General features: G+C 48.3%; 3 protein-coding genes across 3 annotated transcripts; 1 reads left to right on the forward strand and 2 right to left on the reverse strand.

Moving 5' to 3' along the window:
* Positions 1–1,337: 1,337 nt before the first annotated feature.
* Positions 1,338–5,210, reverse strand: LOC128303059 (uncharacterized). The gene is made up of 8 exons (XM_053039912.1): positions 5,134–5,210; positions 4,388–5,060; positions 4,129–4,227; positions 3,597–4,057; positions 2,999–3,070; positions 2,709–2,921; positions 2,369–2,647; positions 1,338–2,292 (listed from the first exon to the last, which is right to left on the reverse strand). The coding sequence occupies exons 1-8, from the start codon at positions 5,208–5,210 to the stop codon at positions 1,587–1,589; spliced, it is 2,580 nt and encodes an 859-aa protein (XP_052895872.1). The 3' UTR covers positions 1,338–1,586.
* Positions 5,211–5,568: 358 nt separating this feature from the next.
* LOC128303410 (carboxypeptidase B-like) lies at positions 5,569–7,126 on the reverse strand. Its single transcript, XM_053040352.1, has 5 exons — positions 7,041–7,126; positions 6,738–6,935; positions 6,395–6,667; positions 6,083–6,323; positions 5,569–6,018 (listed from the first exon to the last, which is right to left on the reverse strand). The coding sequence occupies exons 1-5, from the start codon at positions 7,124–7,126 to the stop codon at positions 5,569–5,571; spliced, it is 1,248 nt and encodes a 415-aa protein (XP_052896312.1).
* A 2,909-nt stretch (positions 7,127–10,035) lies between these two features.
* LOC128300935 (carboxypeptidase B-like) lies at positions 10,036–11,939 on the forward strand. The gene is made up of 3 exons (XM_053037189.1): positions 10,036–10,235; positions 10,499–10,714; positions 10,776–11,939. The coding sequence occupies exons 1-3, from the start codon at positions 10,036–10,038 to the stop codon at positions 11,758–11,760; spliced, it is 1,401 nt and encodes a 466-aa protein (XP_052893149.1). The 3' UTR covers positions 11,761–11,939.
* The last annotated feature ends 70 nt before the right edge of the window (positions 11,940–12,009 follow it).

A 12,009-nucleotide genomic window follows, 5' to 3' on the forward strand; every position in this document is an offset into this window, starting at 1 on the left:
TGGCGGCAGCGGCATGATAGAAAACAATTACGTGATAATAAAAATTTATATTTGCATTGTATGCCCCATCCGGTCGGTGGGGATATGTTGAGAGCTCTAATAGTGATGGCAACAAAAAAAAATGGAACCACTAAAGGGATGGAAAGGGGGACATTTTCTTCCTCCTTCATAAGGTTAAGTTTATGGGCGCAGAAAAAAAAACCAACATTGGATGGAAGCAAAAACACTCCCAAGTCCATGTTCCGTTTCCATGCTTTTCCTTTCCTGCTTTTCTTACGCTTCTGAAAGAGTTTTGGATCGCACTTCGCTAACGACCAATTGTTTATGTGACACGGGGGCGAAAAGAGAGAGAACACGCAGCAACGGCAATACCGCAAACCACCACCAGAAGAAAGACACCACTGGAAGGACACAATTTGGCCAACCAGCCTTCGATAATGCTTATGATTTATGTGCGCTAAAAGCGCTACGAACTGCTGATTGCATTTAGCAGCGGGTTTGCTTCTTGTGCGCCGAAAAGATAGCGCCCGCGTGTCGCCCGAACGTACCGACGTACGTACCGCGCCTGAAGGTATGCAATTGCCTAATAATTTCCCCCATTTAAATGCATAACAATAGAAAGCTGGACCGGATTTGGTTCGTTTATGCTGTGCGCATAAGTCTGCCGTTGGAATGCTGGTGCGTTGCAGCCTGAGAGGCGGGCTGGATGCTAAATTATACCGCGGCCATGAAACATAAGCGCCACGGCGATAAGTTAGTGCGGAAACGTGGTCCAGCCGCTTGTACTTAGCACTTATCGTTTCCGATCGGCGCTGCATAGGGCACAGGGCGCATAAAAATCGCACAAAATTAAGTGTAAACAAGGGGGTGCAAATTTTACAATCCGGCGCGTCTATTAAAACGTCATTAGCATGTGCCTAACAAAACCGGGCTAACCGACACAAAATTTGTACGCAGACCAGGCGACGTCGCGGCGTGTTATGTGTGGTGACCGTCTTTGCTTCTTCCTTAGCTGCGCGGCTCGTTATTTATAATTTTACAAACCAAACAAGCGCTCCGATTGCACTGATAAGGCAGCATATCGATGACCGGCCGCAAGTGAGTGCGAGTTTGTGGTGGTTTAACAGGGTGTTTGATTTGTTCGTTTAAACATCCCGCTAAACAGAAGGTAGGTGAACGGTTTTTTTAGATTTATGATCATTTTAACGATCTAGTGACCGCTTTTAGGACTGCTTGCTTTATCAATTTATTAAGATCAGTGAATAGTCCGCTAATTGAATTTCTTTTATGGCTATCCATAATACTTTTCCTATATTTTCCTGTTAAAGAAAATATTTGCTAAGCTACATTGTACAAGCACCTATTTGTTTGAAGGCCAATTCTTGTTTTCTAAACGATAATCTCTAGAAAAAAAGCAGTTCTATCAATGTCACAGTGCTGCAATGCCATAATGCGTGATAGCGTGCTGTACCGTGCCTGCTTTATTGTGTTACTCATTGCCAGTAGTGGCTGTTACAATCGATAATCAATCAGCAGTTTAATCGGCTGCTGATTAGCGACCCCGAACGAGTGCGCTGATACGAAGCTTACAAAGTCAACGACAGTGTGCCGGCATGCTGTCCGAACACCTTCAACAGTTCGAACGTTTGCGCGGTGACGCGTGCTAGGTCGGTCGCGGGCAGATCGAATCCCTGCGAGCCACCCCCAGTTAGCTCGATCGTGTACGCGAACGGTACGCCGAGATTGTACGCGTAATCGTCCGTCGCACCGGTGGCCGTGTACAGAATGTCCGCCGAATTGCCAACCTCGTACTCGGGTCCACCAGCGGCGACCAGTGCGTCGCGCGCCTGCTCGCCCAAACGCTGCAGTTCGGCCGCGTTCGGTGCATGCAGGAAGTCGTAGCCCCACGGCCACAGTATCATCTCACCGTACGTGTGAACGGCCAGATACATTCGGATCGCCGCCTTGTACTGGTCCATCAGTGCGATGATGGCTTTGGTTTCGTTCTCGGACGAAGCCGTATGGCCGGCGAAATTGTTCGTACATTCGGTCGTGGTGCGATCCCACATGAACGGGAAGTTACGGTTCAGATCCACCCCGTAGCAGAGAACGTTGGCTTGCGAGCGGTTCTTGCGCCACAGTCGGTTCTGCACGTGCGTGTACACGTACCCGTCCGGGTTGGCCACCGGCACGATGACGTAGTCCGCATTTGATAGCTGATTGGCGTACTCTTCCGAATGTTCCACATACTCGTGGATCATGTACATGACCGACATAACACCGGCCCATTCTCTGTAAGCGCAGTAAGAGTGGGGTTATTTTTTTTTTTGAGCAGACTACCTTATCTAATGCGCCAACGGATGCGTACCTGGCGTGAATGCCTCCATCCATAAACACAATGGGACGGGTTTGATCGATGGTACCCCGCGTCGAGATAGTGATGGCCTTGATGGGCCGATCTTCGTAAGTCCTTCCGATCTCCGACACGCGCACCAGCCCATCGTATGCAGCCGCGAGCTCGTCCAGATAGTCGTAGATCTCATCTAACGTCCAGAAATGCTCAAAGTTTATCGTGGCACGTGAGTTCGAGTCACGCTTCAAGCGTCGGTTGTGCTCCACATTGCGCCGCTGCTCACGATTCAGCAACCTGCGAATGGAACAGTGTCTTCAGTAACACCGCGCTGCGTAACGCATCTCGCATCACTTACTCCTGCACATCCTCCGCAACCAGATCGTACTCGATGTCGTGCTGCTCCAGGAATTCTTCCACCCGTTTGTGATCTTGCCTCGTGACCATAACGCGCGCATTACGGCCCACCTTCGGTGTGTCCCAAAAGTCCACATCCTGCTCGGCGTTTCGCCACTTCAACAGCACCGTCAGCTGTTCCTGCGTTTCCGGACGTACATTGTACACTTCGAACCTGCAAACAAAACCAAAATCACAAACCACAGCTTTCCCTCGGACACTTCACGGAAATCATCTTCAAATCGCACTCACTCATGATAGGAACCGGCTTTGGCGAATGCCAAGGCCAGCAAGCAAGCGGTCACCACGGCAAGCGGCTTCATTCTGTTCACAACCACAGCCAATCGTCAACTGACTGGATCGATCCGTCCGACATATCGGGCACGGTGCGGATCGCCAATCGGGTCGTTTCGATTCGTACCGAATGGGGTTTTTTTCGCCCTATTCGTTAGCTTATCTCCGGACAATCATTATCTTTCGCCGTCACCGTTCGTTCTGTGCCGTGAAGTTGTGCCAGACGTGCCGTGTCTCAGTCTAACATATCAACGGTCAGAAGAGCTCCCATACCCTACACGAAATCATTTCTTTCCAGCTACCGGCCAGTGTAGGATCAATATTGACCATCCCAGTCGGAACTCGTCAGCAAATTGGTCACATTTATCTAGATTCAGCGTTATCGGAAACAGTGTTGTTTTTTTTTCGTCCACTTGGTTTTTTTTTTGCACGAGCATCGCCTGTATACGAGCATCTCTCTGGGTTTATTTATGACGATATTCAAATTCGATAGCGATTACGTGTGCGGAATGTATATTGCTGGATGGAAACGTTGCGTTGCGTGCTTTAGGGAAGCTTGCTAATCTTCTGACTGCCGGCGTGCTGGCCAAACACCTTGAACATCTCGAACGTTTCCGCCGCAATCGTTTGGATTTGGTCCGTTTCGATGATGAATCCGTAGCCACGGTTACCGCAGGACAGCTCCAGCGTGTACGCATACTCAACACCGTACGCACCGTAGATGAAGTCATCGCTACCGGTCGCCAAGTACAGCATGCCGGATGCCTGTCCGACAAGGTACTCCGGTCCGCCGACCTTCTGCACCGCTTCGGCCGCCTGCAGTCCCAGCGCGTAAAGATCTGCCGCATTCGGGACCGGCTTGTAGGCGTATCCGTTCGGGTACAGAATGTAATCGCCACAGCTGTGCACGGAAAGGTACATCTTGATACTGCGTGCGAACTGAGATATCAGCAGCATCAGTGCCTGGGTTTCGATCTCCGAACCGGGCGTTTTGCCGGCAAATCCATCCGTGCAGGACTGTGAACGGAGAGTGGAACAATTTACAGACGGTTTAGAAGCGTTCTTGGGGCATTTTAATTTTTACTTACATGCGATGTGTAACTCCAGCGGTATGGGAAGTTGCGGTTAATATCCGTTCCCTCGCAGAGAATGTTGTCCGCATTGCGATTCTTGCGCCACAGTCGGTTCTTGAAGAAAAAAGTAAAGGGAAGTATGACAATTAGTGCCCTTAGCAGATTAATTAGTTCAAAATTGTTTCAATTCGTGCGAAACTCCAATAAACAGAGATATCTCAAGGTTTTGTTCAACTCCTCAATAACTCCAAGGTTAAAGCGAACTTCTTCTTACCGTCTCGTATGAGTACACGTATCCATCCGGGTTCATCACTGGCACAATGATCCAATCCGTAAAATACAGCAGACTATCGTGCTCCTCCGCATTCTCAACCAGCTGATGGATCAGATATACCGCCGACATATGCGAAGCCCATTCACGGGCATGTATACCCGCGTCAACCAACACCACTGGCCGCGTATGATTGATTTGTCCATCCCTCGAGATAGTCATCGCCTGGATCGAGCGGTTCTCGTACGTCTGGCCGATCGTCATTACGCGCACCAGATTCGGGTACGTCTTCTCCAACCGATCCATATAGCTATAGATCTCGTCCAGCGTCCAGAAATGCTCGAAATCGATAGCATCCTCCTCGATGTCGGCGTCGGTGTCGGTTGGCGTTTGCGGCACCTTCTGGGGACGTCTGCGCTTGCCCAGATTGTGCAGATTGCGCTGCTCCTGTTCGTGCTCCAGCAACGACTGTACATTCTCCTCCACCAGCTCGGACTCGAGCTCAACTTCATCCAGCATCGTCTCGAAGTATGTCTGCAGCTCTGGGTTGATCATGACCGTGACGCTCTCGTTGAGCGTACCGTAGCTCCAGAAGTCTAGCTGTCCATTGGCGTACCAGTCGTGCAGCTCTTCTGCTTGCTCGTCATCCTCCACGTACAATGTGTATAGTTTATAACTTCACACAGTTAAAAATGAAACAAATAGAATTAAGCTCCATACGGCTGAAAACCGCTCGAATCGATACGTACTTGTCGAATTTTTGATATTCCGCCCGGCAGACGATGCTGGCGGAGAACAGCAGCACCACCAACGTGAGCAGCTTCATTCTGGCAATGTTCCGGAGACGACTGACGCCGTTACGCTTCGCCCACAGACATATAAATTGACCAGATAACGGTCCCTCGCAGATGCAAACGATGCGATTTGACACAAAAATTTCGTACAACTGATCACATTTAACTAATTGCGATCGACGATAGTATCAGGAAGTTGTCTGCAGGCGTGCGCCTGATTGTCGATAAAACATTTAATGTAGATAAATAGCAACCCAATTATCATAACGCACCATATCTGGTTGGGAAATTTTCGTTGTTGTTTGTTTTCGGAGAAATAAGAACGCTTTCCATTACCCTTCCTGCGCTACAGAACATTTAATCGTGCTAAAACATCAACCATGGTACCGGCTAGGCATTGTTCACCATGGTACGGAAGATCTGGAAGGTTTGGGTGGCGACGGCCGAAATTTGCGAAGCGGGTAGATCGAATCCTTGGCTGCCACCGCCGGTCAGCTCGAGCGTGTAAGCGAACCGAGCACCGATGGCACCGGCCGCATAATCGTCACTGCATCCGTTGGCCGTGTAGAGAATTTCGGCACTGTTACCAACGACGTACCGGGGTCCACCGACGGCAGTGACCGCATCACGAGCCTGCTCGCCGAGTGCGATATGGGCGGCCTGGTTCGTTACCGGGATGAAGGGCCACGCATAACCGTACGGATACAGGATCATGTCACCGTAGGTGTGTACCGCCAGATACAGGGCGATGTTTGATCCGTATCGCTGCATAACGCGGTTCAGCGCTTGGGTTTCCAACTCCGAAAATGCGGATTCTCCAGCGTATGAGTCAGAGCAGGCCTGTGTGGGAATAATGGGAACAATTAGAAATTTGGCTTCAGCAACATCTCTGCCACATGCTTACATTGCTGCTGAAAACCCACTCGTAGTCCCAGTTGCGGTTCAGATCAATACCGGTACAGAGGATCGTGGCCGGGAAGCGGTTCTTGCGCCACATGCGGTTGTCCGTGTGCGAGAACTCATACCCATCCGGGTTGGCGACGGGAATGATAACATAGTCCTTGTTCAGCATGTCTGCGTAACTGCCCGAGTGCTCAACCAGCTCGTGAATCAAGTAAACCACCGACATTATAGCGGCCCACTCACTGCAACACAAACAAAAACATGGAAATCGTTAAACTCTTTCGTTTAAAGCTGATCCAGAAGTCTAGCGTACCGTGCATGAATGCCACCATCAATAAACACAACCGGCTTCGAACCAGCCACTCCATTGTTGGTCGAGATCGTAATGGACTTGATCGGGCGTCCCAGGTGAGTAGTACCGATCGTTTCGACAGTGACCAGATTCGGGTACGTCTGGGCGAGCTCGTCCAAGTACGCATTAATTTCAGCGTTCGTCCAGAAGTGCTCAAAATCGACCGTAGCACGTCCCGAGGCAGCCTTGCGCCGGCGGTACTCCTGATCGTATTTGCGCTCCGCCTCGATCGTACTGTTAGGTGATACAAAACGTACTGCTTATCCTTGCAGAACCATTCGCTGGAGTTGCCACCAGAACTTACGCTTCCACATCCTCAATAATGCGCTCGTAGCTGAACCGGTGCACGCTGAGGAATCGCTCGAACGCTTCCTGCAGGCTCGGATGAACCATCACACGGTACCCGGCACGATCCCAGAAATCGACACCCTTGATGTCTTGCCACTGCTTCAGAATAGTATGCTTTTCCACACTGTCCACATTGATGCTGAAGACTTTGTAGCTGTAATGTGAGGTAGGTCCAAAAGGAAGTTTAATCATTGCAGCCACACACTTCACACGCACCTTGCATGAGTCCTTTTTTTAAGCAAAAGTCACCCAAACTCACTCGCGGTAAGACACCTGTTCGGCAAAGCTGTTCTGGCCGAACACTGCCAGAGCCAGCAACACAACAACAGCACAGTAGCACTTCATTCTGCACAACCGGGTCTCAACCTTCACAAACAGTACAGAGATGAAGGCAAACGACCAGGAGCTACCGAATTTATACCTTCTGCTATCGATCGACTAATCTCCATGCTTAACCAATAACTATGACGTGCAACGAATAACCAAAAATCCCAACCACCTAATGGCAGCTTAAAGATAGCCAAAAGAAATCTTTGTCATGCCGATATTCCGCCCAGATTGGATCATGCACGATTAGATAACGAACGTTTCGTGCATGTCAAATTTTAGGTTCAAAGCTCGGACACGTACATGCCTACTAGATTTCTACAATATTTCATTCACCCATCGCATTACGTACCGATAAGTTTCCACTTAAAACCCAAATCAATCAAGTATTAATCCAAGAACTGGAACTGATTACTGGTTAACTCTCCCAACCAAACGGTGCTTAAAGGTTTCCTCAATATTTACTGGTCCGTGATAATAGTCTGTCCGACGGTAAGAAAATCTGCGATGCAACAACATCTTATCGGAATGAGCAAGATATGATCTTTCATGCAATTTTCGTGACGGAGCTGGACAAGAAGACGTTCATTGCTTTAATTTGTTTCCCGGATTCTACAGACTCCAGAGAAAAACAATATCAGGTATATCTGATATGGTTCCCCTTGTATACGCAGGGCCCTGAAGAGCTATGAACAGAGACCGTGTGTATTGTTGTATTGTGTCTCATTAACCTTATTGCTATTTATTACTAACACTATCTCCGTTTAGTAATTTGTTATTGGGTCGTAACAGACTTGTTCCAATTTCTTGAGTACTCTATCTTACTATCTTATCAACACTACCTCCATGCATCTTGATATGCAGATGCAGCTGTAGATGGTGCGCCTGTTACGGTGGCGCTTGTCATCGATAACAATTACATATGTGATGGACCGAATTGGAAGGGGAGAATTTGTGTTTGAGAGCACTATCAGTAAAAACCTGTATGAATCGTTTTCTTTCCAAGAAATAAAACTGAACGGGCAAACAGTTAGAGATGTCGGATAGCTTCATACATAATAGATAAGCAATGGCCACCAGCATAATTATTTGTAACTTTGCAACTAAACAATCAAATGGCGTTGCACATGGAGAACAGTGTGTTCTCCGCTTCGTGGATATACATGGGTGGACAATATGTCTCATGGTGTAGCATAAATTAAACTAAGAAGGGGCATTCCGTTTTATGCCAGCAGAAGATACTTCTTATACAAACACTTCTATAGGTAGTACGGCCATGATAAGAGCTAAGTGCTCTAACCCTTTGGTTCTACCATCGTACCAACATCGTACCATATCATTTAAGTCCTTAAACAAGATAATGCTGATAAGATCAATATATTGGAAAGCCAATCAGAATTCTACTTCTTGCGCGACTCATAATTCCTTTAAAAAGTAATATCTATATTATACGGGTATGCTTTGTACAGCCTGAGGTCACAATTTGAAACAGGTTCTATTAATCCTAGAGGAGGTTCATCTGCTGTCTACATGCTGCTAGAGCATAAAGGGTTTAGGGTCAAGATATATGAGGTTCCATTTCTGCAATAGGATATTCGAATGGTCTAATGACAAATTCTGTGTATAAGCAAAGCAGGAAAATTTGAAGGGTTTGTGTCGGTAATGCTAACATCGATCAAGTACCAGGCGCCTCCAGCTACATAAATAAGTGCCAGGTTCGCTTTTGTCAGTTTGGTTGTTGATTTTTGTTTGTAAGCATGCCAAATTATAGGAATTAGTCCAAACCGCTTGAAATTAAATGGAAATATATTAGTTACATATTATCTGTAAATAAGCTAATGCATCTCATGCGTCACAATTTTTTATATGCAACACCTACAGACGTCATGGTGGAGATCACGATCCTTATTGAACGTCACTTCACAATGTAATTGCTTTATTTCCAGCACGTCCATCAGCATTCAGAAAGACATACTTCCCCAAATCAGATAGCATAGATAGAGATAACAATCGCTCGATACACCCCTTTAGTGGCTTCATCTACAGTAAAACCGATCGGAATAAAAAGTAAAAATCCCACCTACTTACTGTTATCACGCGTTAAATGGCTCTTAATGTGTAAGTGAACCTGTATTTGCCATGGGCATGCTTCAACATCGTCACGGTAAACAAAAACAAAATCAAACCATAAAAAGCTAATCCATTCTACTTCAACGAGCCGTGGCAAAAAATGTGAAGTGTGTACGCAGACGGGATTTTGCATCAAAAATATTTCCAAGCTAAAAATAATCATCATCCTCCTCGCTGTCTGCTGGCTATCTCCTTACTAGGTTAAGGTCTGCACTGGCTGTTCTTCTATAATGCTCAAATCCGGAATTAAGTTTGTGGACCTTCAACCCAACACACTTATCAGAAGCTATTTCCCAGACAGCTGGAAGTAGGTAAATCTCACATATTATTCAAATGAATGAATTCCACCGTACATACCGGGTCTTTGTAGCCCTTAATACCATCTACTTCAACAGGTGCTGAAGCGTGAAAAGGCAAAATTAATGCACCAAAAAAACCAACAATAAACCCTAGCCTTCATAAAGACATTGGTGAGCACTTGAAAATAACGCACACGACCACATACTGTTTGACGTACCTAGTGCCCCTTGATTCCAGCATGAAGTTTTCCCGCTAACCCTCGGGGATCGACGCGTGCACGTACGTACGGCCACTCAGCAGGTTCGACTGATGCCCCGCCTAATCTCTCACCAGCCGCGGCCAGTAGTAATTGCCACCGTTCAAGTGGCAGAAGGAAACCGAATTGCAAATCGCTTATCGCAAATACCATCGGCAAACAGTGTACTCCGCCACGGAAAGACCACCGGTGGGCCACTTTAAAGTGGGCCCCGATCGATTAGCCCTTCATTATAAAACGAATGTCCCGAACCGCCGGTACAACCAGTGTGCGCTTGACGGTCAATCCCGGTAGGTGTATCCGTTGCGGGTTTTGTTTTCCACGTTCGAAAATGAGGTCTCAAACAGGAGTGCGGTACGTGCCAGTGTTGGTGACAGTTTTTCTAACCCTAATTGGGTGTATCGCAGTGAATGGAACCGCTCGCAGCCATTCGTACCGTGGGTGAGTTGATGAATATTTTAAACCGAAAAGATGCATCGATCGCATAGAATCGATTGGAGGAGTTTGGCGCTAAGTACGACGCTTTGTTGTGGCTCGAAGTGTCGTTTACCTCCTGCGATCAGCGTCGCCTGATAAGGGAGTGATGGGTTCCACATTTAGCGTAAAATGGAACAGATCGTATGATAAGCAAGGGGCAACACCTTCTCCGCAGAGCCCTATCGGTGCACAACTCGCTAACAAAATGTTGCCAATAACATCCGCAGGTACAAGCTGTACTCCGTAGAACAAAACAACCAACAGCAGGTGGAACTCCTGCGTGATCTTCAACAATCCGTCGATGGTCTTGACTTCTGGAAGCTTGATCGGTTGGTGGGTTCGGATGCTCGAGTACTGGTACCGCCGTCACAGCTGCAATCGTTCCAGCTATTGCTCGACACCCAGCAGCTACGCCATCGTGAACTTATTCCCGATTTTGGAAGGTAGGAGCGTTGGAATTCTTCATACATCCTCCATTCTAATCACCATTGTTATCTCACACAGCGTGCAAGATGAGCATCTGTACGGCACAAAACGAACGCGCCCGTCGAAGAGTCTTCCTCTGACTAAATACCTCCGTTACAAAGAAATGGTCGACTACATCAACAACCTTGCGAGCAAATATTCGGACCTGATGACTGTGTCCGAGATTGGGAAGTCCCACGAAGGTCGTTCGATACCTTCCGTAACCATTCGCTCGCCTGGCAGTTACAATGCCCGGGCAGCGCGCAACAACTCTCAGCCCGTGGTTTTCGTCGATGCCGGTATTCATGCACGCGAATGGGCCGCCCCAGCCATGGCCATGTATCTGATCAGCGAGCTCGTTGAGAATGCCGCGCAGAACCAGGATCTGCTGGCGGGTCTCACGTGGATCATCGTGCCAATTGTCAATCCGGATGGGTACGAGTACAGTCACGAGCGGGAACGACTTTGGCGCAAAACGCGCCGACCGGCTGGAGGCAGCTGTTACGGTATCGACGGTAACCGTAACTACGACTTCCACTGGGCTGAGGTCGGCGCTTCCGATGCACCCTGTGCCGAAACGTACCACGGCGAACGGTCGTTCTCCGAGCCGGAAACCCGTGCCATCCGGGATGAACTGCTGCGGCTTAAGGGTCGCTGCAAGTTCTACCTTTCGCTGCACACGTACGGCGAGTATCTGCTGTATCCTTGGGGCTGGACGTCGGAACTGCCGGTTGGATGGGAAAAAATCGACGAAGTCGCACAGGTAGGAGCGCGCGCTATTGAAGATGCCACCGGTACGGTCTATACGGTCGGTAGCTCCACCAATGTGCTGTACGCGGCCGCAGGTGGAAGCGATGATTACGCGTTCGCCGTCGCGGATGTACCGATATCGATGACGATGGAACTACCGGGCGGTGGCTCGGCTGGCTTCAACCCACCACCGTCGCGCATCGAGGAGATCGTGAAGGAAACGTTCGTTGGCGTCCGGGCAATGGCGCTGGAGGTGGCGAAAAGCTATCACTGAACCCTCCTCCCCCCCGCGCGACGAGTCTCAGACGGTAAAGCAACAGCTAGAAAGGGAGTCGTATAACGTTAGCGATGTAGTAGTTGTAGCTTTATTATTTATCTGCCTCAAAATGAGTTCCGATCGTATGTATGTGTCTCTGTTAGCAGGACAATAAAATGATTAGTCAGTAAACTTGTGGCCCCCAATTCTAGCGTGATTTAGGAAGTAATCCCAGCGACATGCTCCATTTTCTCCGCCCAAGTTTGC

The sequence above is a fragment of the Anopheles moucheti genome, chromosome 3, assembly GCF_943734755.1.
Source record: "Anopheles moucheti chromosome 3, idAnoMoucSN_F20_07, whole genome shotgun sequence".
Taxonomy (NCBI): Eukaryota; Metazoa; Arthropoda; class Insecta; order Diptera; family Culicidae; genus Anopheles; species Anopheles moucheti.